This window comes from Centruroides vittatus, unplaced genomic scaffold (assembly GCF_030686945.1).
Source record: "Centruroides vittatus isolate TY-2023 unplaced genomic scaffold, ASM3068694v2 contig_18, whole genome shotgun sequence".
In the NCBI taxonomy this organism is placed as follows: domain Eukaryota; kingdom Metazoa; phylum Arthropoda; class Arachnida; order Scorpiones; family Buthidae; genus Centruroides; species Centruroides vittatus.
The window spans coordinates 3,310,848-3,338,835 of record NW_027121101.1 but is presented as its reverse complement, the minus strand read 5'-3'; the positions used below and the strand labels follow the sequence as shown (position 1 = coordinate 3,338,835).

Below are 27,988 nucleotides of genomic sequence, written 5' to 3'. Positions count from 1 at the left end.
TTTGTAATCAATACTCAGTAATAATTTTTTAAATTTAGTTCTTGTAGCTTTGGTTGCTAAACTTTATATAAGCGAAGTGTGTTTTTACGCACAGCATGTAGAATATCTTGTATAGTATCCTTTGATCTTAAGGCTGAAATTTGAGCAGCAACATGTATTGCCATTCCAGGGTGAGACACTTTCACTTTTTTAGTAGTCTGTAAATAAAAATAATTTATATAATTTTATTTAGAAAACTTATCTTAAGTATTTTTTCATCTCTAAATAATCAATCTAGAACAATAGCAACAGCATTTAAATCTTAATATTTTCAAGCAAATCTTTTTTTCCATCTCCTCTGAATACCAGCACATAATTCAATCCCATTATGAATAATAAGTCCCAATTATTCATCTACTTGGCTTATCTCACTGAAGATCAAAGTTCTTATAATAAATCTACATACTACTAAAAATATGAGATTGATCGGTTATAGTTATATATTTTAGGCCATTTTTCTGTATAAATACAGAAAAATGATCCAAAATATCATCACATTTTAAAGAATCCTACACTCCAAATGAGAACAAAAACAAAATAAAACAAATTCTGTTAAATCAGGCAATAGATTACAGAATTATCAGTTTTTTTCTTCTGACAATGTCATTCTGTGGGACATCACTTTCTAAAGTTACCAAATAGTGTCTTATAATTATACATAAATTGTCAGATAGATTCATTTTAGTGCAATATTGAAATAGTCTTGCATTCTTTATAACTTCTGAGTACTAGGTAACCATTTGTGGTTAGAAAAGTATTGTACATAACTGTAAATTTGATTATAACTTAAGATAGATAATGTGAGTTGTTTAAAATTTATTATTTATATATATAAAATAGAATGGATGCTTGTCTGTCCTTTTCTAAACTTTTTGATTGATACATACCTGTATTTTACTGACCTTCCTCAGAAGGAAAAAATACAAATCAGATGTCGGTTGCATTTGAAAAACACAAAAATTTTTAAAACATTCTAGAATAAATATTTCGAACATTGATAGCCAGACCTTTGAAGTTATAAATAAATGAAAATATAAAGATGCATGTGTAAAACATATATAATAACTGAGCAGAGCTCTTCATAAGTCAGAATGCATTTTACCTGTGACTGAAGTTCAAAGCAACCCCATAACCATTAAACATAATTTTTTGCAGGTATGTACAACTAGATAAGACCAATGTCGTGACACAGCCAGAATTTTGAAATTCAACCTATGAGCTGAGATATTCCAGACCAAGTTTCTCCATGTAAACTTTATGGATGGGTTGCCAGTTGTAAGCTCGATGTATGCTACATGTCATTCAAGTTTATGACTGCTGTAAATTTACATTGTTTAGATCAAAATAAAAAGTTGTTGTAGAGATCAAAAGGCATTTAACATGCACAATGTTATGACAAAATTAACTTTTCAAAAGTTGCATATATGTGTTTTAAATGTTTCTTGATGTTTATGTTGGCTATAACGATGGACATGCACATTTCCTGTACCTGTGGGTTTTAAACTGCTGTAGACAGAACATTAGAAGCATATCACCAAATTTGTGTTTTTGTATCAAGCTGAAACAGAAAAATCTATGCCATAAAGCTCAGTTTCCTTTTCCTAGAAAATATCTAGTAGCTGAGTACAAGTGTTACCCCCAATGCACATGCTACATGTTCATATAGTATCATTTGGTATATATTTCAAAAAGGCTCTCAACCTCAGGGGTTACAGCATTGACTTTCATCTCATCTTACAGGATCAAGGTCTTAAGTTTATTTCTAGAGGAAATCTATGAAATGAGATACACAGAGGCATTATGCATCTATAAAATGCTACTACCACCTATTACAGTATCTTATAGTCTTTATAAATTTTTAGTAGTAAGTGACCCAATGGATCAGGAGTGGTCTAGTGAAAACTAAAAGAATCAAAATCAGATTCAAATCCTAATCTTTTGCAATAAGTAGGCAAGCATCTTTTTGTGCAGCAAAGCAGCTAACAAACACAAAAAATTCTACACATAACAATTCATTTTATATTTATTAAGACTACTTATAAAACTAGATCATGAATATAGTGTAAGAGTTATGTAATAAAAGGAAAAAGTACATTGCAAAAGGAAGAATTTTGAAAAGAAGACAATAATCTAATGCAAAAATGCTTCTCTAATTATGCAGATGTGTAAACATAGAACAATCTTATTTTGAAATTTTCTTTAAAGAAAAAATTCTTATTGTAATAATCAAACAATTTTAAACAAATGACAAACTTCTCAGTCTTTTTAGCTGTTTATAATTAATATCCAGACAATTTTAAGCCATAAATTTTGCATTAGGAGAAAGCTTTGAGAAACATCTTAAAACAGCCATATTTTCAACATGTAAATAAAGAAAACTAAAAGTTTGTCTTGTGTTTGTAGTTATTCCTGAATGAAATAAACAACTACTTGAAAACTTCCTAATCAAATCTTTTTTCTGTGAGGAACTTTCAAAAGAAAGGCATCTCATAATGCTTGTGTGACAGAAAGTCTTGAAAGAAAAGTTAAGTCTGCTCTCCTGTTTTTTTTAAATCTTCCTAAGACTAAGATTATTCAAAAGTTAATCAGAAAATCAAAAAATATTTTATTTTTTCTTTTGAAATAAAAATCATCCAAGGAAGAAAATTTTTAACAAATATATTCTTAATTTATTGTTACTTAAGTCTTGATGCCAATTTTTAATAGCTTTTCTTTATATTTCAATAATTTGAAATTTTTACTTTCTATTAGTCTTCATTTACCTCAAGTTTAAAATTTAATTAATTAAAATTACTTTAATTTATAAATCATAAAAAAAATTATTCTCATATATATTAAATAATGATTAAAATATATTAAAATTCTGTAAATTAAATGCAACATTAGTTAAGTCTAATCAAATTTTATAAACTGATAGATAATAATTATTATGCCTTTGTGTCCTTTTTTAACTTAATTTAAAATTTATTTTGTATACTAGTACTTTCTATATATTAACAGAACTTATTATACTGGATAAGTCCTGTTAATATATAGAAAGTACTAGTATACAAAATAAATTTTAAATTATGATAGATAATATTTTGCCTAGCAAAGACATTTAGAAATTCAATAACTAATTAATTGCAGATTTCCAACATAATTAGTATAAAACAGGAGACAACAGTAAATATTTATATTATATTCAGTAAATATTTTCATATTTAACTATAATACATTAAAAACATTAAAATATTTTAACTCTACTTAGAAATGAATAAGTCCTATTCATTTTATCTAATTTTATCATTCACTAAACACATCATAGTTGAATTTGCTTATTGTAATCACAAACATTATCAGAATTAGTATGTCCCAAAACACGTTAAAATATTTGTAAAAATTTTAAAAATAAAGATTATTCTCAGATTAAAAGAACGAGTAAGAAACTACTCTTTTTTAACTGATTTCGAATGATTTATGTTAGTGAACAGATGATTAATTAAAAAGAAATACTATATTCTAGAGTATAGTATTTCTTTTTAGTTAATCATCTGTTTGCTAACATAAATCACTCGAAATCAGTATAAAAAGAGTAGTTTCTTACTCGTTCTTTTAATCTGAGAATAATCCTTATTTTTAGAATTTTTACAAATAATTTTAAAATATTACTGATCCAATTGTTTTAACTTTTTATTGAACAACAATGTTAAAATATATTTAGATAATTTTGCTTATTGTAATCAGAGATTTTAAGACATTTACATACTTTTAAGCTAATATAATGATATTTGTTATCTAGTTTTTCCATATGATCAGTCAGTGCCTGATTTAGAGTTACGAGCACTGCAGGCTGCTAACATTTTGTGCACCCTTTACAAAAGTCATATTTCTGACCTAACACAATTTTTTTGTATTAAGATATTACAGAATTTTTTGGAATTAATTCTGGTAAACTGTTGCAAAAACAACTTCCCTACTTCTTTATCAACACAATATTTTTTTTAACAGGAAAACAAATTAAATGAAAAATTGTGTGCCCTTGGCTAAAGCCTTGCCAGCCTATTTGGTAATCAGACAGTGGATCAGTCAACATTTGGCTAACAACAACATGAATTGTTACCAGCCTTGATCAATGCTTTAAATACTAAATGTTACCCATTATAGCAATTCAAATTTCTAGCATTTCTTACTTCAATTATCTGCTAGACACTGTTGAAGACAATGCTATAAAAAATAGCAGGCAAACACTGGATAAATTACTTACTATTAATTAACTAATTAGTGATGATTATATACAGTTTTTAATTGCTTTCACATATTCTTTTAATGACAGACTCAATAAAATTAGAATTTCCACTAATTGTAATCTTATATTTACCCCCACTTAATGTTATCAGTCAGTACAGACAAGTCCGAAGTGATTACAATAAGAAAATTCTACCACATTTTATTTTCTATTTAACATTATTTCTATATTAGATCAAATTTTTTTGCTATAATCAAAAGCAAGAAATTCATGTTTAATTTTTTTTAAAAATCTTCTTACGTGATGTTTTGGTACAAAGTATGGAGCATCAGTTTCTAATAACAGCCTATTTAATGAGATTTTTTTAGCTACAACATGGAGTTTTTTTGCTGATGGAAAAGTTACTAAATTTGTTATGCCTATATATAAATTTTCAAATGTACTCAGCCATATTTTCGCTACTTTCCAGTTACCAGTAAAGCAGTGTCGATGAATGTAATAATTGCTTGGAACTTCCTGTAAAAAGAAATAAAATTATTATTTTTGTATCATATATTAGTTACATTACCTCTATTACAAACAGGCATTATGCAGTTTTCTCTATAATATGCATAATGTCTGTATGCATTTTAATATTCCAAGACAAAAATCTTAATGTCTTGAATGTCCACATGCATATTCAAGATACATTTAGATTTTTGTCAGTTCTAATAAACATACACTTAGCTTCTGAACCATTTTAGAAAACAAAAATGTAGGAAAAGTAGAACTTTTTACAGAAAAACTGGAAAAGGATCTGAATTAAATAATAGGGCCATCTATCTTTATAAAATTGTTATATGTCATGTTTAATAACATATCAGAGTCATTTTGCATACAGAAAAATGATAAATTTATTCTGAATTGCTATTGTAATTTACTCTTCAACCATCTTGAAAATTGCAGTGTGAAAAGCAGATCTCTGAACTAACCCATCCCAGTGGGTGATGGCTATTATTAATTGTTGAAAGTCAAGAATATCTGAATATTTCAACTTTCCCAATTTATTGTCAACTTCTGACACCAGTTAGGATAAAATTCTTCTGCATCCTAACTCTCAACTTGTCTTTTCTAAATGGAAAAGTATATTAAAATCTTTCTGGAATTTAGGAGGGTCTAATTCTAAATGTTCTAAACATTCTAAGCATGAGTTGATGATGGAGTTAGACATTAATCTAATCTAATCAAATAATAATAATAATAATAATAATAAAAGGACATTTATTATAAAAGGTTTGATAATATTTATATACAAAAAAGGGATTAAATTCAAACTGATACAAAAATAATTTATCAATTTGAATTTAAAGACTAATTTGAATATTAAAGACTACAACCTTTTAATGATAAATGATCTTTAAGGGAATAAGATCAGATGTCATCCATTAATTAGTTCTTTTCATAAAGAGAGAGCTTACGTAAATTTATTACCTGTCAACATGTGTGTTTAATGTGGATAATGCCGACACGGGGAAATCATTAATCCCTCATCAGGATAACCGAGGAACTCTTGCGTATGTAGGTGGTGTCGTAAGAGGCAGAGATTACAAGTACCTTTACAAAACCAATTATTAAGAACTAAAGTTTTTCTTACAATGGTAAGGAGGAGTCCTTTCCAGAAGAATAAAACGATAACAAATGTTCCGAACTTTCTGGATGAGCTGTTTTTCAACGAAAAGTTCATCCGTTGGGCAGCCCCAAGGTGGCAGCAAGTTAACGTCTGATTGATTTACTAGACACATGGAACTTCATAGAGTTTGTCATAGAGGAAGACAATGATACTTAGAGAGATAATGATCAACCCTGTGTCCTTGAATGTCGGAGTTTTATAAACTTTTTCATTTCTAATTCTTTTGATTGACTGAGCTTCTCTTTCCTCACTTCCCTATTGTCTCCAGATAGAAATTGAGACCAGTTCAGGTCATGAGAAAGATCTGCCTGGAATGGTTTATCTGACACCATCCCTCAACTCTGGCCGGGTTGCCAATAGAACCAAGACACCTGTGCTCATATTTTTCACTTGTTATTTCCTTTTTTGATGTTTTAGAATGTTAATATTCTATTTTTTTCTATGTCTTTTGTTGTCAAACCGTTTTTTTTCCTGAACCCTTCTAACTAATGTATATGAGCAATAGTGTCAGTTTGGCCTCACCGAATCGATGCATCTCAACTTAGCACTTTTCAGCATTGTGTTTGGGACTTGCTTGTTTGTCTCCGTATCACATTTATTATTTTATTTTATTACAAATCTTTATAAACCTTTTTAGGTTTAAACTTAATCTAGGGCTTCACATAACGCTGTGTGGAGAGTATTCTTCCCACGAAGCAAATGTTTAAAGTTTCTTCATATTATCTATCATATTATATTATCAAAGGAGAACGAGTGAGAACTGGAGGGAGACAAAAGCGTAAGAGTTGAGAGCATTAGAGAACAAGAGCACAATGGGAGAGAGAGCAAGCAAGCACTGTTTGGAGGTGACCTATCACTTTTTATACCAAAATTTCCTCCAATCGTATATTTAAAATAAGCCCTCCACACTTCCAACAAGTGACAAAAGTTGGGTGGTCTTGTGGATAGAGTGTGAGACATCCCACACTAACTATCGCTTTTGGAGAAACTGAGTTGTTTTCCTCCATCAAAGCGGAAAGTTCCTTTTTTTTAACTTCATTTAATTTTACAAGATAAATAAATTTCTATCAATTAAATTTAATAAATATCTTAACAAAATTTGTTAGAATCAATCCCTCAACTCTAGATTCTCACAGTAGCATTAGGAGGACTGAATTTTGCAAGATGACCTGAAACTGAACAATTACTTGATATTATCCTTCACAGGATATAATTATAAGGCATATTTTCTGAAAAATAGTAAATTCTGATATCTTTTACTTCACTTCGGGCTTTTGTTTTACTTTCTTCATAGGAGTGTTAAAACAGTATTTCAGTGGAACTTTGAGCTTAAGCCCAGATAATTCTGGTTGCTTCATTGCTCCAGCCTTGTATTAATGCTTTTTGACATTCACATATTAGCAAGCATGCATTCATGTAACTAAAGTAAAATTAACACTGATTGGCTAACTTTCAACTCCAATTCTTGTTTGGTAAATATGAAGATAATTTAGAAATACAGTACATTGCCAGATTAACAGACTGTAGCAACTAAAAACAATTAGTAGTCATAAATATATTTTAGGTGGTGGTGTCATATCTGTCAATAAAATACTCTGGTTATCTCTCAGGATTATCCTTTAATTTTGAGTATTGGCATACTTATTTACTTGTTTTTCAAAATTTGTATTAAAGTAGCATAAAGTTTGCTAATTGAAAAATAATTATAATACAAGTATAATTTGAATAAAAATTCAGAAATAATTGATTAAGAAGAACTGACGCTTTATGATAATTAATCATTTAAAATTACCGAAACTAAATAATCAATCAATTACATTCAATTAATTACTCAGCTTTATTGTCAACACTATCAACATAGATGAAAAATAATGACAAGATTTAAAATTTAGAAAATAGTAGGAAAAGGAAGACCTCTGGAAACACTGAAACCAAAATATACTGTACCTTTCTATAAGTAAAAGTAAACATATAAAACTTTCACATGAAAATTTTTGTAAGATAAACTAAAAAAATTGCTTTCTGAAGTTAATTTTACAACATTAAATAAACTCAGTGCCCACCAGTGGCTGAGCGGTTCTGTCGCTAAACACTGGGAGTTTGGTTGCAGGTTTATGCCGCACTCGGACGGGCTGGCTATGTGGAGTTTTCTGGGTTTTCTCCATGTTTGTAACACCTGAATAGGGGCCAGTTTCCCTTACAATATCTTCCGAAAGGCATTTCTCCTTGCGTAACATTGCGCCCCAGAGAAGGCAACGAGAAACCACTCTGCACATAAATTCCCTTAGGATACACCTTGGCGCACTACTAACCACTTACTAACCTACGGCAGGTGTCGCCGACATCAGGAATTTGATATGGCGTATTAAGAAGAAATAAACTCAATGATTTTATGGTAGACAAATTAATAACAATATTAAGTAACTGAATATAAAACTATATTAATGATTAACACTATTTATCTTATGAAATAGTTACTTAAAGATCTTATAAAACATGTGCATTAGAATTACAAAAACAACATTATTGTTTATTTTGATATTTTATTACAGGCACACCATATATCCAATATAAAAAATTTTTAACTATAAACTAGAATACAAAAAAAACTTCTGTAATGATAGGAAAATGGAAAAAATTTCTTATATAGGAAACTAGAGTTGACAACGTAAAAAAATTTGATTTGACTAAATACTGTATATTTTGAGAATCAAAGCAACCAGGAAGAAAATGAAATTAATCTACTATAGAAGATACTCCTCTAGCTAATACTTCATTTCATCTGTTCCTTTCACCCTGCAAATACTTTCTCATATGTCTTTCTGATATGCAATAGGAAAAAAATCTTAAACTTGGTATTCCCTAATCTTCAGATGCCAATTCTGCTGAGTTTTATAAAATATTTACCAAATTATTCTCGAATTAGATAGATTTAATTTTTTCTTCTTCCTTAAAAAATCATTACATTCTTCTTAAAATTAAAATATTAATATTGATCTAAATGTTATTCTAATGTTAATGTAACATTAAAAATTATTTAACATTTAAAAAATATACTGCTTTAAACTTAATAGCTATACAGTAAAAATAATATTAAAAAGAGGATAGATTTTAATTTCATTAATATAAAATTAAACTGATAAAACTGAATATAAAAATTCCAACTAATGGAGTGAGTATGAAATAGTTTATAATGTATATGGGTTTGCACTGTTAAAATGAAGAGTCAATAACTTAATAGTCATATTCAAATACAATATATCACTACTACTAACCTTTTTAAGTATTTCTAGACAATCATCCTCAGCATCTCGACAATGAATAACAAGAGGTAGATTTTTACTAACAGCTATTTTCAACTGCTTTTGAAAGACTTTTCGTTGAATAGAGGGTTGGCAAGAATTTCTGAAAAATTTAAATATAACAAAATGTTAAATTTAAGTACAGTAATCTCTAATCCTCTAATCCATCAACCTTTGGGACTGGAAGTATGGTCAGAACACAAAAAAGGTCGGATTATCAGAAAAAAGTAAAATAAACAATCAACTCAAAAATGATTGTATTGTTCTCTACAGTAAAAACATTGCAATAAATTGCACAAAAGCTGCAATTATTAATGAAAAAGAGCAATACTGTATGTATTTACAACATACTGTACATTCAGTACTGTAAAAATTGAAGGTAGCCTATAGTAAAAAATTACTTAGAAAAAAGTCAGTTATAGATTTTTGTTTAGCAGATGAACTTCTAGACTTAGTTGCAGTGCTCCTCCATTTCTTGATCCACAAAATGTCCGTAGGTGTTGAGGTTGTGTTCTGCTTGATGTACTGAAGGGCAATATCAGAAGCGTTCTTGGCGTCAGTGTGTGAAATCCAGATAGGGGGTTCGTCATCATCACCATCCAAGTCGTTCACAGTTTCTTCACTATTATTTTCCAAAACAATGGCAATAATCTGGTCGTCATTGAGCTCTTCACTGGTTTCACAGTCTTTGTCACATTGAGCAATCCACTCCTCAATTTCACTGGCAGGGACATTCACTTGTACAGTTTGTAGATCTTTAACGATTTCCTGTGTGTCATTTTGCTCGTCTTCGATCTGGTTACTTTCGGTCATAACTTCTGGCCAAAGCTTACACCAAGATTTTCGCAGCGTGTCAGGTTTCAGTTCCTCCCATGACTCAACAATCGTATAGATAGCATCTTTGATGTTGAGCGATTTCATAGCTTCAAATATGTTACAACCTTCTTCGGACTTTTCTAAAATTGAGCTAATGTACTTTCTGCAATAGCACCTCTTTAATCATTCCCTGATCCATTGGTTGGCTAAATGATGTGACATTTGGTGGAAGGAAGATAGCTTTTATGTCCCCTTTCACTAAATCCTTCTCAGATGGATGTGATATTGCCTTATCCAACAGCAATAGAGCACGAATGGGAAACTTTTTTTGTTTCAAGTCTTTTTCAATAGATGGAATGAACTTGTCAAAAACCAAGATTTGAAAAGATGGCAGTCCATCCAAGCAGATTTTTGATTGCAGTAATAAACCGGCAAGGAAGATAAGTTTATGTTTTTGAATGCCCTAGGCTTCTTAATTTGCCAATAACGAACAGAGGAAGCTTGTGTGTACCATCAGCATTGCTGCAAGGAGCAACGGTTAGCCTATCTTTTATAAGTTTTGTTCCTGCAACGGTTTCATTTGATGCAGTGAGCGTTTTGTTTGGCAGCATTTTATAGTTTAGGCCTGTCTCGTCTATGTTATAGACTTGGCAAGGTAACAGTTCATTTTCTTTGACAATTTCTTGAAACTTCACAGAAAACTCCTTAGCTGCCTCAGCATCAGCAGATAGTTTTTCACCAGAAATTGAAACAAACCGGACGCCATGATGGGTTTTCCAGCAATCAATCCAGCCTTCACCAGCTACAAACTCACTTCCGGCTTCTACTTTTTTGTGCAAAGCTATTACCTTTTCTTTTATAATGGGCCTAGCTATCGGGGTTCCCTTCCTTCTTTCTTGGCAGAACCACATCCACAATGCATTGTCAAGCAGTTCAAGTTTAGGCTTTCTCAGTGTTTTCGCTATCTATCGTCACTGTGTATGATTCAATGTCTTTCCGCTTTTTTTCTCCAATTATTTATTGTCGTAACACCTACATTGAGTTCCTTGGCAATTTTTTGGAGTGATTCCACTTTGTCCAGTCTTTGTAGCACTGCTAATTTTTCATTTAATGAAAGAGTACTGTGTTTATGTTTCACTCCTGACATGTTGAAAAAATACACAACTGTACACATACACACAATGTAAAACATATACTGTAACGAACACAGAAGGACGCAACAGGCAGTGAGTCACCGACAAGTCAAGACAAGTTTCTCGACTCCGACCGCAGTCGAATTAACCGGAGCAATGGACTAGCCAAGGGCAGACTAGAGGGGTTCTACTGTATCAATAATAATAAAAAAATCAATTTTTTAAAACAAATTCTTAAAAATTAAAAAACTTCAAGGGTTATTATTAAAGAGAACCATCATTTTGTTTCATTTGGCCTGCATTTTTTGAACCCTTAATTACAATTTTTTTAAATAATTGCAACTCTTTTTCCTTTTGTGCCATCAATATAGAAATTCTGTGTGTTGTTTCACAAAAAATAATGAAATTTAAATTAAAAAAAAACTGGTTGAATAAAAAAAAGGATTAAATTGAACCAAAAAATTTTTGTATGATCATTACTGTTGATCATGTAAATAATCCTGGGACAAATATATTTATGCAAAAATTGTTTTATTCCTGAATTTCCACCAGAGGACTCTATGGTGATTCCACCTTTAAATACAACTGAGACCTGACTGATAGTGAAAAACTATTTAATGCTGAATGTGGCGATAGCTTTGGTCGTAATTCCAAAGGCCGCCACCAGGTGGAACACTGAACCCAACAAAAACTGGCAGCCTAACCTTCGACTTTTCTCGGTTTGTGAACTTTACTCTGGGTATGGACCTCGCTGCGTACACGCGTGTTTTTCCACGCTATGTCCGACTTGTACTGTACAATCGCGCCATAAACCGTATATGTAATAAATTTAAGTTTTTTTTGTATGTAGTCTTGCTTTGTATTTCGTAAGTAATTAAGTACAAGCAGTGCTACACTGAGTTTATTTCATGTCTGATCCTACAGAAAAACATCGGCGTCAAGTGTGTTCCTGTACAGTACATGTTTTTTAAAATTATCTCCTCAGTCGTTTTAAAGAATATTTATGCTTGTCTTCGTGTTTACAATCTGTCTCTGGTTGGATAAAAAAAAAAAAAGACAGAAAAAAAAAGAAGTAAATTGACCCAGAAAATTTTTGTATGGTCATTACTGTTTAATTAAGTAAATAATCCTGGGACAAATATATTAATTTAAATTTATTTTAGTAATTTCATTAATTTTTTTTTTATAAATTTGCCTGCTTTTTAAAAGTTCAAAAGTTTAATTTTAAGCGAGTTAACTGAACTATTGGGCTAACTAGTTGAAATAAAAACTATATTTTAAAAAATTACCTTGATGAGTAATCTAGACCAATTTCTCCTAAGGCAACAACTTTTGGATGGACTAATGCCTTTAGCAAATGTTTTTCAATATCATCATTGTATTCATTGGCAGAATGTGGATGACAACCAAAAGCAGCCCAAACATTTTTTTCTTTTAGAAGTTTTTTCCATTCTGATTTCTGTAATTGATAAATATTAGATTAAATTTAAAAATTAAAATATTAGAAATTTAATGAAATATTAGAATATAAAACTATATTATTAAGTTCATTGAAAACAAACAAAAAATAAAGACATTTTTGTTAACAATGAACAATTCAGTAAATATATATTAAATGATATATAAAATGAAAGACTGTGTACTCAATTTCATGATAAATATAATATGAACATTAATTCCCATACAAGTTCTATAAAACTCCAAGCACATAGTTGCTGGAGAAATGTTTAATTTCTTTCAACATACTCTCTCCTGAGGTTTAAGCATCATCACAAATTAGTAAATGCAAGTTGTAGCAGGCCTGTTTGAACATGTCAAATAAAAGTTCTGCAAATTCTGCTGTCACAGAGCTTTGGATGTCCTGAATACCCTAGAAACAAACTTTCTTTCACAGCCATCTTCAGCTTGGGAAAGAGAATGAAGTCAGCAAGGACAAGATGAAGAGAGTAAGGAGAATATTTAAGCCCTCTTTGGTCAGAAATTACTTCACAAGCAATACCAAATGTTTAGGGGTATTACTGCAGAGATGCCAGGAGTTGAACCAAAGAAAATCCAGTTGGACATGATGAATACTTTGTAACAATTGCTTCATGACCTATTTGTAGTATGCAGTGTTGAGTGTGACACTCTCTAGTACAAATTTTTTGTGGATCATGCCTCCTGTTGTTGAAAAATATGATTAACATTATATTCATCTTTGATTTCTGGAGATGAAGTTTCTTTGGCCATGGATATGATTGTGATCATTTTATTTTTGTCCTGTCTTTTTGTCTGTAAATTGTATTAAAAACACCAGGATTCGTTGCCAGTGGCAACGGTAGCCATATAAAGTTTAAATTGCTGTCAGCAGTAGCCTTGAAATCTTCAGTACACATTCACCGTGTGCTTTTTGCTTGTCCATCAATGCATGAGGCACAAACTAGCCTCTTTCCAAACCCTGTTCTGAAATGATCTGGACTGTCTCTTTGCTGATACCCAACTTCTCCATCATTCTCAGTATTGATCATCTGTTCAACTTCACCAGTTTATCCGTATTTGCGAATATTTCTGCATATATTTATTCTACAATTGAACCCGATTATAATGTGCACTGCAATAATGATTCTTCTATTCAAATGAGCAGATTATTATAAATTTTTATGTATTTTTATATACTAATGAGCATATTTACAAAACATATCATGCAATTTATGAGTTTTTGTGAAATATAATTATGAGAAGCTGAGGATTAGAGTGTAAAGCTCTAAACCCTTTTTCTGATGTCGGGGACAGTAAGTCCTTGCTCAATTGTCACTGGATGGCTTGTTTCCTTTGTTTACTAATGGAGGCGGGGAAATTGTAAAATTTCCTTCTCCTGTCAGGTCTAACAACAGTTAAGATAAACTTATGCATCTTAACTCGCAATTATACTCATCTAAAGATTGATGTTTGATACAGTCAAACCTGTTTTTATGCGGTCTTTTTTTGTGCGATTTTTTAATGCAAATTTTTAATTTGTGCGGTATAGTTGGCGACTAGTCTCGTGCGATTCGTCATGTCTCACGTTGACTTATTATAGCTAAATAAACTTATTATAGCATAAATGCACTTATTATAGTAATATTATTGAATGAATATGCGAAAAATGAAATAATTTACTTTTTAAGTCAACAAAACACCACCTGGACAAAAATATGTAAAACAGACGATAAACCAGACGATGCAGTCAAGTGCTGACATCTGTTGTCAATAAATTCTATTTCGTACGGTTTTGAGTTATTTTCTATGTGAGACTTTTTTTATGCAGTCCCTGTTGACCACATTAAAAAAATATTTTTTTAATTGTGTTGCGAAAACTATTTTTTATAGCCACTCGTGAAATTTCGTGCGATTTTTTTATGCGTTTTTTTAATGCGGTCCCTATCAACCGCATAAAAACAGGTTTGACTGTATCTAGTTAGAGGGTGGAATCGAGCAGCGAGGTCGTGGGTAAGTCAAAAGGGTGTCCATTTCTCCGACAATGAGAGGTTGACAAAATAACACATTTAATATAGAAATAAACTGGATTACAAGATTCTTCTTCATTTGATAATACATCTAAGATCTGAAAGATAACAACTGTAAGGTTGCCAACAGGGGTGAGAAATGCCCAAAATGGTCGAGGAGTCACGACAAGTGTATTGCATCATCCTACCTCTTTACTGGTGATTGGTAGTGGTGTGGAAAGGGTTTGGGGAGACGAGGAGTCGATCTGTCCGGTAATCCATCCGGTAACAAGGCACAAGGTAAAAAGATTTCTTGGAGAACAATCACCTCTGAGAGAGGGTCTGCACTTCGTTGTAAGTCCACAAGATGAGCCACTGTCTATATGGCTCTTTCTGGGGATATCTGCCTTGAGTATGGCGGGAAGGAAGTCTTGGTGGTCACCAGCTAGTTTATATTCGTCTTCCTCGAACTGTCCGTCCTGAAGGGCAGTGGATGGCCATTATATCCCCATCCGGTGTGGGAATTTGGTCTCGTGACTATGTTATTCTCTTTTCGTCATGGAATTGTTTTAACTGTCAATGTTCCTACGCATCAACAACTGGGTAATTTTGATGATTTTGAATGATTGACTAACTGTTTACACATTCTTTATTTATCGGCCCTGTGAGAAGACGGAAAGACCGTAAATTGGTAAAAGTTTATTTTTCTATGTTAACATTAATCGTTTAATAAATCATACAATAACTGCCAGATCTCACATAATTTTGTTATATAAACACAATGTACTGCAGTAAATTTTACACAAAATTCACTAATATGATGCAGGAAAAGACCTATATTTATAAAATTATATCAAAGTTTACAGAATATTTTTCTTTTTTACAGATCTGAGAGCAAAAGTAAAGTTATAAAAGAAAAATATTTCATGGAAAAAATTAATTTAAAACCTTCATATGTTTTTTATCTATATTTTTTTAGAATTATTTTTTATAATAGAATTTTATGCATATTTCATTGTATATAGCAACTAAACATAATTTTGGCAACTATAATACAGCATCTAAACAACTAAACATTTGCTTTACTAGGGCTGAAAAGAGTGACCATTTCATCACAGACTTTGAAAAAATAGGAGAGCTTAAAAGTGTCAAAGAACACTTAAAATCAGTTGTTTGTATGCCACATATATTCTATGAGGTATTAAGAGAAATATCTTATGTTTTAGGTATCTTATATGAGGTGTCTATCTTTTTTAAGATTTTAGATTTTTCTAGTGACATTAATCCCTCAGTCAAAAATGATAGGGCCCACCAGTGGCCAAGCGGTTCCGTTCCCTGAACACTAGGAGTTTGGTTGTGGGTTCATGCCTCACCAGGACAGGCTGGCCATGTGGAGTTTTCCAGGTTTTCTCCATGTCTGTAATGCCTGAATAAGGCTAGTTATCCTTAAAAAGACCTCCCAGATAATCTCCCATAGGCAGATTGCCCAAGTGTTGTGTTGCCATAACTTAATAAAACAAACAAACAAATAAACAAAACAAAAATAATAGATGTCTTCATCTCTATAAATTCTCTTTCAGTGAAATATTTCACACAAATGAGCAAATGAACAATTGAGTCATTCAATCAGGCCAATATAACTTTAAATATACAGATTCCATAATCATTCCAGTATTTCCTATTACAAAACTAAATCTATTTCCTTTAGACATCCCATATCAAATGCTTTAAATTATAGGAAGACACTTAGCCTTGTTACTGTTTCCATCTTATTTTTTGTTAAGAAAAAGTTATTAACTTTACAGTACTAATTCCAGAAATTACAAAGTTTTATCATCATAATTACTGTCGACAATTTTCTGTAGGCCTACTATTGAGCTATCTCATTAATAATTTTACTAATATGCTTTTTTTAAAATTAAATTAAAAGTTTCATCAGTACTTTGTAGATCACAATGAAGGACTAATACTTATCTAAATATATAAAATTACTTGTCCTGACTGACTGAGTGATTGATTCATCATTGAACCAAGCAAACTGCTGAACCTAGAGGTGAAATTTGGTACACAGTTAGGGTACGTCATGAAAACGCACACTAAGAAGGAATTTTTGGAAATCCCCTTGCAGGGGGAGAGAGAGAGGATTAAGGCTTAACCTGAAGAACAGCTTCTACTGTACTATTTTAGATGCGATTTTTTGTTTTCAACTACATTTAGTCTTCATTGAGTACTTAGATGTATTAAATTGATAACATTTCAGACATTGTTATAAATATTTCTACATATATTTCGAATTTTTAACCAAATGTTCGACCAGTTTTAAATTCAAATTTGTTATTGCATATTGGTTCAATTATACGTGGTACGATCCAAAAGTTCGGGGAATGCAGTAATCTATGACAACAAAAGCATGTATTTGAGGTTACAGCGTATGAAATGGATTCTACCAAACCACCTCTACGTGTTCAGGTTAATTTCATCCATGTCATGTGATTAAACCGCGAGCGCTGCTGTTTTTTTCCGGAGATAGTTACCTTTGTCCTGCGACGTAATCAAAGTGGAGTTTCAAGAACAACCTCCAACATTAAATTTTGTCAGCGTTTAGGTAAAACACCTATGGAGATTTTAAAATTGCTAAGAAAGGTGTACGGTGATTCTACGGTAAAAGGTCACGGTAAAGTCGAAATGTTGGAGGTTGTTCTTGAAACTCCACTTAGTTACCTTTGTCCTGCGACGTAATCAATCTCCAGAAAAAAACAGCAGCGCTTGTGGTTTAATCACATGACATGGGTGAAATTAACCTGAACACGTAGAGGTGGTTTGGTAGAATCCATTTCATACGCTGTAACTTCAAATACATGCTTGTTGTCGTCATAGATTACCGCATTCCCCGAACTTTTTGATCGTACCACGTAGAACGATTGTAAATGTTCCAGAAAATTGATCAAATTGAAAACGGTTTGCTTGATTCTCAGCAATTCTCATCATTCTCAGTGATAGGTGTTATATGTTCTATTACAATTACTATGGTTGTAATACTGAATATAAATGGTGTTTGCTTGCAAAATCCTTGCAGGCAAAGTCACAGGTAACAGCTAGTTTTTAATAAATTAGACAAATTTTTTAATTATTTCCTTTAAATCTCTATGCCTTTCTAACTATTATACTAGAATTAAAATTAATATTTATAACTTACTTAAGGTATTTATCATTTTATTTGTTTTATATACTTTAATATAAGGGCCATGATCAATAATCATGGTGCAAGGACCATTTTATTTTTTCCCTACTAAGTGTGATCAGTTATCCAAAAAAATAGGTTATCTGAAATTGTCCCGTCCCAATTATTTCGGATAACTAATGCTCTGCTGTGTATTATCCTTTCACTTGTGCGAGGCCTCAAATTGAGTTCGAACCTAAAAAAGATTATAAAATTTTGTAATAATAACAAATGCAATGCAGAGATAAACAAGCGATCCCCAAGCACGATTCTGAAAGGTGTTAAGTTAACATGTGTTGTGCTAGCTTTGCTGAACTTTGACACTCATATACATTAGCTGGAAGTAAACTTGATTAGAAAAGGAGGTTTGACAAACAAATGATGTAGAAAAAAAATTGTTAACATTCTAAAATGTCATAAAAGGAAAATAATGGGTTAAAATATGAGTGCAAGTATCTTAGTTCTATCAATCCCGATCAGAGTTGAAGGATGATGCTGAATAGACCATTCTAGGTGGACCTTTCTCACGATCCAAACTGCTTTCTGTTTTCACCTGGAGACAGAGGGAAGACCAATTGGGGAGCAAGGAAAGGGAAGTCCAACCAATCAAAAAGGAGATTTGGGGACAAAAAGTCTAGATAAAATCAGAGACAGAGTTTTCTTTAATCATGCCAATCTTTTGGGACTGTGACACCTTTCATTAGGAGCAACAATGTCAGCACTCCAGTATCAGCCGAAATATCTCTAGTCAACAGCAAGTGACACGCCACACTCCATCGGACTTCAACTTGCCACTGCCCCAGACTGCCCACGAACTCACACTATTAACAGAACGAACACACGTCAAAGAACTCTCAGGACGAATTTCACATCTGCAAAGCAAAGGACTAGTCCTTGACAATGTAGGCAAAACCTTCATTTAAAAAAATTTTTTTTTTTTGTTTTTGTAAAGGCACATGTCATCTTTGTCTCCATCATCATCACCCACATACAAAAATGACCCCTGATATCCTGACAAGGGATTAATGATTTCCCCCCTAATTGGCTAATCCAGTTGTTATATTTTAAGTTTTAATTATCAACAAATTATTAAACAGAAAACAACCATTACTATTGAGTGGTGAAATTGAATGTAACTATTGTGACGTTCACGCGAAATGTACGTAGATCGACAAAGGAAAGATGTATCAATAACTAACTGACAGTATAGTCAAACAAAGTATTTTATTTCGCATATATTAACAGGTTCTTTTGCATTCCAACTCCGCAGTAATTTGTTACAATAAGGCATCAAACAATATTTTGGCAGACAATTATAAAACATACAGTTTGCGACAAGTATAAATGATGACCGAAAACTATGACCAATACCTATGTGCTAACTTAAAACTAGGGAAAGAAAGATGATGGGGAATAGAGAATCTAGAAAAATAGTATACAGTAAAGAGTGAAATACCTGGGGTTTTGCTGGACTTCACAATTTTGGGTGGGATACTATGTGGAACCTGTGGTCCAGGGATCACGTGTTCTGTTGCGTGATCCTTGGGTGGGCCGCAGGGAAAAGAAAGGATGGGCCGCGTTTTCGGAAGAAAAACAGAGAGGGGGGAGGAGATCGGGCATGCGCAACGGGAGAAAAAAGAGGAGTTCTTCGGAAGAAAGAAGATAGAGTAGACGTGTAGACGGCAGAGTCGTGAGATTGTTTTTTTTGTGTGTGTTTTTTTCTTTTGTTTGTGATTGGAAGGACTGAAATAAACTTTAAGTTCCTTTCATTGGAGTTTCTTTTCATTTGTTCCTGCACGGGGAATACTCTAAAGATCGAGTACTTCCCCACATAATTGGCGTCCGCGACAGGATTTGCTCTCAAGACTCTATTTTCACACCAAGTTATAGTAGTTCAGGTTGTGAAAACACGATCAACGAAAATGGAATCCGAAACCCAGGTTAGTTCAGCAGAACAGTCGGCGATGTGTCCACCATTAATTGCCGGATACCTCGGAATGGTCCCCACATTCACAGGGACACCATCAGACATGATTTCGATTAGAGAATTTTTCTTACAATTTGAAAACGTTGCTAAGCTAGCCGCATGGAGAAAGTCGGATTACCTTACAATAGCCAGTGCTAGGTTAAAAGGGAAACCTCTAACTTTTCTTAATGAGGCCCGGGCTATGTATGGAGAAGACTATGATAAAATAAGGGAAAGAATCATTAGAAAATTTCAACAGTGTGTGAAGGACGGCGGAGAGGCTTTAAGACAATATACAGGTATTAGACAACGGAAAGAAGAAGATCTATGGGAGTTCCGTGTTCGCTTATGCGAAGCGGTTGACCAAGTGATCGAGGCTAATCCACATCTTGAACCTAACAAAGGACAACTACTTTTGGATCAATTTATTAGGGGCTTAGATATTCGTTTACGTCGTGAAGTACTGAACCATCAACCCGTATCGTTTGATAAAGCAGTCGGACTGGCAGAGAAGGCTAATGAGATCGAGCAAAGGTTTTTTCGTAAAGAGAACACGTGTTACGTTAATATGGCAGAAACCACCACAAAAACTGAGGAGGATATCACCAACAATAAGGGAGCAGGTGAACACAAGGAAGGCAATTTGAGAGAAACCGTAGAGAAGCTTGTAAGACAGGTGGAAGAACTTTCGGAGAACATGAGTCGAATGACAACCATTAACAGAAAAGACCAGATCCGAGAAGCAGCAGACTATGTGTGTTACGCTTGTGGTTATCCGGGACATATTGCACGTAACTGCCCGACAAAAACAAAACAACAGTTAAACTAACAAGGGCTTGCAATAGTGGCCAGGATTGCAGGCTCAGCCATGTTTGTAAGCTGGCTCTGAACATAAGACAAAACACTAATGGTTTACCGGTATGCGGAGGAGCAATTGGGACGACGAAGGTCCGATTTCTCATCGATACAGGGTCGGAAAGGTCGTTAATGAATCTTGACACAGTAAAGATGCTACTAGACGGAGATAATTGCGAGATAGTCAACGAAACCCTATCGGTGAAGGGAATAAGTGGACCGTCTGTAACTTGTGAACCCGTAATGTGTATGAAACTCTCATGTGGTGGCAAGATCATAAAACAGAAGTTTGGGAGCGTCAAAGCAAATACGTTTGTTGATTATGACGCCATTCTTGGAATCGACTTCCTGCGAAAGTGCGAAGTGATATGCAAATTGTTATATAAAATCAGCACATGGACACAGGAAGACAAAAGTAACGAGTGTACGCTCACAGTGATGAGTCATGCCACAAGTACAGTTCCAAAGGGAATAAAAGTGGATCATATCCCTCCTCCCCACCAAAGTAAAATGCTTAACTTGATACATACCTTCTCTTCTTGCTTCTCCTCAAAGCTTGAAAACCTAACAGGAACATCAAAATTTTGCCATGATATCGAGCTATCTGAGTCTAGACCGATAAACACTCGGCAATATAGGATACCCCACATCATGCTTCCCAAGTTGAAAGAGAAAATAAACTCCTACCTGGAGGCTGGAATCATAGAAGAGAGTAATTCTCCTTGGAACTCTCCCATACACATCGTAAACAAAGACGATGGGGACATTAGATTTACGTTGGACTTACGACGGATAAATGACGTAACCATTAGTCAGGACTTCCCTATGATGAGGGTTGATGATATTCTGACACAATTCAGAGGAAGTAAGGTGTTTTCAGTCCTTGATTTGAGCTCGGGGTACTTTCAGATCCCCATCAAGAAGGAGAAAAGGGAGGTTTTTGCTTTCTCCACGCCCTGGGGGAAATATCAACTGTGTCGCATGCCCCAGGGCGGAAAAAACAGTGGTCGTTACTTCCAGAGTGTGATGAATTGCGTCTTGGCTCGTTTCATAGGACATTCGTGCTTTGTATTCCAAGACGACGTTGTCCTATTCTCTAGCGACTTAGGCGAACATATATCACTCATCCATAAAGTTATGGAGGCCATAGATAAGGCAGAACTAAAATTAAATCCAGAGAAGTGTAAATTTTGTGTTCCTGAGATAAGATACTTAGGCCACATCATAAACGGAAAGGGAATCAAACCTGATCCTGAGAACGTCAAAGCGATAACGGACGTACCGGCGCCATCTCGCACAAAGGACGTTAGAGCATTCCTCGGAATGGTCAATTATTACCGACCATTTATTCAAAATCTCGCCCATATAGTACAGCCCTTAACCGACTTAACTAAAAAGGGAGCGAAATTCGATTGGAATTATAAATGTGAAAAGAGTTTTAAGAGAATTAAAGAAATGTTACTTAACACCCAAACGTTGGGGCATCCTGATTTTGAGAGCGAATTCCTTTTGAGTACCGATGCCAGCGAGGGATGCATAGGGGCAGTGTTGAACCAGAGGGTGGGGGAGAAGGAACATGTCAGCCCAATAGGATTTTATAGTAAGAAGCTGCAAGGGAACGAGAGGATGTACTCGACTGTGGAAAAGGAATGCCTGGCCATCGTCCTAGCATTACGTCATTTTAGATACCTTGTACTTGGACGCCCGGTGATTGTTTACTCCGATCATAAACCACTAGTATTTCTACAACATATGCAGAATCACAACCGACGCCTAATGCGATGGGCCATGGAATTGAGCGAATATGATCTAACTTTGGCTCATGTAAAAGGAAAAGAGAACGTGGTTGCGGATTTTCTCTCAAGAGTTCACAGTGATGTGATTACAAATAATGTGACATCGGATCAGTCTAGACCCATGGAAGAGATTGACAAACTCATAATAAAGTCTCAGGACACCGATAAAATTTTCGGTCCAATTAAACGAAAAATTCTTGGGATAGAGAGACCAAACGACACGGTGGATATGCCTATAGAAAATTTCGATATTATCGACAGTGAACTTGTGACAATTAACCAAGTAGATGATGACTGTCGAATGATTAGAAGATGTGTTGGTGAAAGTGCAGTCAATCAAATTATTTCGACACATCATTGTCACCCCCTTGCCGGTCACATGGGAATCGCCAAAACGTTTGCTGCAGTTAAACGCCATTTCTACTTTCCGAAGATGTGGAAAAGGATAGAGGAATTCGTTAGAGTGTGCAAGGTGTGCCAGCGTTATAATCGTCACAAAGGAAAAGCCCCCGTCCAGGATTTCAAAACAGCGTCGCGCCCCATGGTCGAAGTCTCTGTTGATCTTATAGGACCACTCCCAGTAACGGAACGATCAAACCGTTATATACTCGTATTCATTGATTTATTCTCAAGATATGCTGAAGCCGTGGCCATCCCCTCCCAAGATGCAAACACAATCGCCGAGGCATTCTTTTGCAATTTCGTCTGTCGATTCGGGTGCCCGACCGTACTAATATCGGATCGAGGACCGAATTTGACATCTAGTACGATGGAGGAAGTGTGCCGAATGTTAGAGGTCAAACGAAGAGTGACGACCGCATACCGTCCCACGTCTAATGGCCTCATTGAACGGTTTAATAAAACAATTGTGGAAATTATCGCCCGCATATCAGATGGGGATAATCGTAATTGGGATACCCACCTCCCAGCAGCCATGTTCGCGTATAGAAACGCTGTAAATTCAGCCACAGGTGAGACGCCCAATTTTTTAATTTACGGTTTTGACCCCCGTTTCCCTAATGGTGACAAGATAGACAGAGTCGAGTGGAACCAGAACATAGAAAGTTACCGCTCAGATCTCGTGGAGAGACTCGAGACTGCGCATAAAATAGCGCGCGCTCTGAGTGACGAGAGCAAAAGAATGAGTCGGGAATATTGGAATAGACACCGCTCTCTCCGAAAATTTGAAGTGGGAGAATTAGTTTGGCTAGCACGACCTCTTCATGATCCTACAAAACGAAAATTCTCTGCAAAGTATTTGGGGCCTTTCCGCATAGTTGATAGGATAAACGAAGTGAACGTAAGAATAAGGGGATGTAAGGATGGGGATGACCAAACGGTCCACATTGACCGGCTCAAGAGGTATGTTGGTCCCGAGAGCAAATTGGCTAATCTTAGAAAAAAGAAAGGACGTACGCCACGAAAAGTACCAGTCAGAGCTGACGAGATACGAGATAACGAAGAGGAGGAACAAATCGAACGCAGGGCATATAGACAAAGGGAAACTGTTCTACCAGAAAACGGTGAGAATTATAAAGATCAAGGTGAGAGAATACCTCAAACTGAAGATAGTTTGAGTGACGGGTACAACTTGAGAAGGCGTCAAATTGACTTCCGTGCATTGAGTCGTGGAAACTACAATTAGATATTAAACTTTGTAAGGATACAAAATGTAGCATATCGGTGAGCCCAACATTACCTATTGTGTAAGAAAAAATATATATATATTCTGTTTGTTGTTGTTGTAAAGGTTAATGGGAGGAGGGGAGATATGTGGTCTGAAGACCACGTGTTCTGTTACTTAACCGACTCGTAACCAACCCCTTGGGCGGTTCACAGTGCAAAGAAGGGAGAGGCACTCATAGCGTAAAAGCTTTCTGTCATAAAAGTTAATGGGAGAAGGGGAGATGTGTGGTCCAGGGATCACGTGTTCTGTTGCGTGATCCTTGGGTGGGCCGCAGGGAAAAGAAAGGATGGGCCGCGTTTTCGGAAGAAAAACAGAGAGGGGGGAGGAGATCGGGCATGCGCAACGGGAGAAAAAAGAGGAGTTCTTCGGAAGAAAGAAGATAGAGTAGACGTGTAGACGGCAGAGTTGTGAGATTGTTTTTTTGTGTGTGTTTTTTTCTTTTGTTTGTGATTGGAAGGACTGAAATAAACTTTAAGTTCCTTTCATTGGAGTTTCTTTTCATTTGTTCCTGCACGGGGAATACTCTAAAGATCGAGTACTTCCCCATAAACCTTTTTCTGAAAAAGTGTCATCTTCATTAGGTTTCTCCTTACACCTAGTTGTTACACCTTTTCTTATTGTAACTACAATAAACATCCAATTTTTTTCTCAAGCTCTCTCGTATTCTCCAGTGGTTGTCTTTCACGACCTGGAGCACCACATTCAACATCTGTCCACTTCGTGGTCTGGGCCAAAGAATATCCTTCCTTTATCTCACCGACCCAAGGCCTTTTTTCTTTCATTGTTCTCCATGGTTCCAAGAATCGGTCACCCCACCCAAGGAAAAAAAGTTAGAAAGGAAAGTTCTGGAAGGAAGAGGAAACAAAGAACAAAGGAGATGACTAAAACTATACCTAAATCAATATATACACTAATATAGCCTACAGCTACACTACTACTACTTCTAAAAACACATATGTACTGTACATTAATATTAAATTAAATATTAATGATATTGTTCTATTAATATTAAATTATAATATTTAAGTTGTAATTGTTCTAATAGTATCTAAGAGAAAAATTTTTATATAGATATTTTATTTGTATCTTTACACCATGTTTCCTGTAATAATTGCCAAGAGGGCAACTTTTTTTTTATTCTTGATGATTGATTATTGGAATAAATAATGTAAGAAAAAAAGCATGATTCTAAAAGAGATATAATACCAAAGTAGAAACTTACATAAAGGTAGTTAAATTGGAATATCATGACAAGTATATAAAAAATAATTTTAATGAAATGGTTGAATTACCTTAATTAACTTCACAAATTTTGATAATTTCTGATATCGGTAACATCAAACATTGATACTATTAGACAGTATTTATTTTTCCAACTTTCATATAGGAAATTATTCTATTGATAGTCAATTATTCATAACATCAAACATCACTAATATACTAGTATTTAGGTCAACCAATGCAGTTTACTTCACAATACAAATTACATGAGCAATTAATAAAAGAAGAATATTTATGTGGGCAATTACTACAGGAAATATGGTAAATTTGTTTCTTTAATTCATTCATTTTCTTGTTTCTTCATTTAAAAATGAAATGAGAAAATGAATAAATTAAATCTTCAGATTAATCAATAATACAAACTATCTGAAGTGAAAAACATTAAATGTTTTTTAAACAAAATATTTAAAATATGAAAATATAATTACCTTGGCAAATGATTGAGGATTACAGAATACAGTGATGCATCCTTCATAATTTTTAGGAAAAGTTTCATAATTTTTCAACTGATATTTTTCATACGTTCCTTGAAAACGTTCACGTTTAAATATCAAGTCAAGATGGCAGTGTGTATCAATAAAACCAATATTAATATTTTTAGGAAAAAAAATATTATATGGTGGTAAACTGAAAAAGGAATTCATTTGCTTTCTCTTTAGAGATGAGTTAATTTCATACAAACAGTCTGTAGGAGACGACATTAGTCGTAGATAATTAGATTTATTTTTTGGTAGTGATATTGCATCTGCACTTTTTCGTTCTTTCTTAAATACTATAGGTAACTTGAAGGTTTTATCTACAGTTTTAGTCATATTAGAAATATCATTTTTCTTTGAATTATTAGAATCACAGATATCTTCAGATGATATTTCACAAGTCTTTACTGAACTTGATGATTCTGCTGATAAATCAGATATAGAAATGTTACCTTGTTTACTGCATTCAGAATTACAAGGAGCTAGATTGTAATTTAATATAGGTGAATCTTTTTGACAAGTTTCAGTACATTTTAAAGTTAAATTCTCTTGAGAGTTCAAATCACACATTTGTTTTTTATTTACACTCCAACTGCTATGAAATTTTCTTTTCACAGACTTGTACTGACCATATTTCATTACAGATGAATTTATCTTCAAATTTTCTAAATGAAATGGCATATTATAATTTCTTTCAGTATTATTCCTATTTCTTTTGTATATTAATTTTGCTAGATTATACAAATAAAAACTAACTATTTAAAACTATTCCAGATGTCCAATGGAACCTTTTGATATGGGTGTTTTGGGTGCAAGTTGATCCAGGGATCAACTTGCATCCAAAACTGTAAACACTCGCATAGGAATGCATTAAGACTCTTAGTTTTTGTGCTTTTTACTCAAAAAATAAATATTTTGTTTAATGGTTAAATGCATAGTAGAATGCATTACTTCCGGGCTTCCCTACCTCTCTAAAATTTCCCTTCTTCATCCCTTACTCCAGGCCTGGCCAACCCAAATTGTTTTGTGGGCCACTTTGATCACACGTAAAATTATGGTGGGCCACAATTTAGGCAAACACGCTTTTAAAAAAGTAAAACAAATACAAAATGAGTAAGATTTTATTGTTATACCAAGAATTCGTACTTGCACTTGTGCATTATAACAATGACATATGCAAATTTTCATTTATTTAATTGTTTTGGTATACACATAACGGGAAACAAAAGTTTTAATAGATATATAATATTGCTTAGCAGGACACAATTTAACGTGACGGGCCATGGGTTGGCCAGGCCTACCTTACTTCGTAAAAGTCCTACATATGTGGCCGCTCATGCAGTTCAAAGGTTCCTGTGAGCCAAAAAGTCACAGGAAATGTCAGACCTGACCCAAGGGGCATTGCTGTCCTGTTCACAATCATCACCATTGCATTATCAAACAATATAGCACATACTCAAGTTAAAATAATATAGTGAGGTACTACAGATCATCCACTCTGATGAAGGTATCTCACTCATAAAAATCCCTCTAGTCCAAACAGCTTGCACCTGAACACATCAACACAATACAAATCAAGACAGTTGCATCCAGTTTAACATCTGTTCTGAACAAGATAACAAGAATCCTCTCATCCTCATGAATGGTCTAGCTTCCCAACAACACAACTTAGCCCCAGAGGTTCTTCAAGCTAATTTCAATAAATGGATTCGTCATCAGAACTATTAAGTACTAATTGTTACAGACGGTTTCAAAAATAATTAGTCTGTCACCATGGCCTACATTGACATTATGAATAACACCTCAGCACATTTCACCCTCCACCCCAAAATGAACATCTTCCTGACCGAGGATAAGCCATCCTTCAAGCAATCTCCTATGTGGTAAAAGTAAACAAACAGACCATCATCTCAAGGACCATCTTGGAAAGCATGAATTCACCGAATAAATCCTCCCATTTCATCATTACCACTATTCTTGCAGCTAACCCCTCAAATGAAAATCATCATTATCATCTTTGTATGTTCCCGAGCACAATGAAAAAGCAGACAAGCTT

The 27,988-nt window shown here is 33.9% G+C and overlaps 1 protein-coding gene across 1 annotated transcript; it reads right to left on the bottom strand.

The window, feature by feature from the left end:
• Positions 1-26,659, bottom strand: LOC136969706 (putative deoxyribonuclease TATDN2). The gene is made up of 5 exons (XM_067263984.1): positions 25,885-26,659; positions 12,477-12,646; positions 9,212-9,341; positions 4,568-4,783; positions 1-197 (listed from the first exon to the last, which is right to left on the bottom strand). Exons 1-5 carry the CDS (start codon positions 26,611-26,613, stop codon positions 57-59), a joined length of 1,386 nt encoding a protein of 461 aa, XP_067120085.1. The 5' UTR covers positions 26,614-26,659; the 3' UTR covers positions 1-56.
• Positions 26,660-27,988: the final 1,329 nt, after the last annotated feature.

Coding starts and splice junctions, on each gene's coding strand:
- LOC136969706 (XM_067263984.1), bottom strand. CDS start 26,613: ATGCCATTTCATTTAGAAAATTTGAAGATAAATTCATCTGTAATGAAA. Junction 12,647..25,884: donor ATCCTCAATCATTTGCCAAG/GTAATTATATTT, acceptor TATCAATTACAG/AAATCAGAATGGAAAAAACT. Junction 198..4,567: donor ACTTTGTACCAAAACATCAC/GTAAGAAGATTT, acceptor TTTTATTTACAG/ACTACTAAAAAAGTGAAAGT.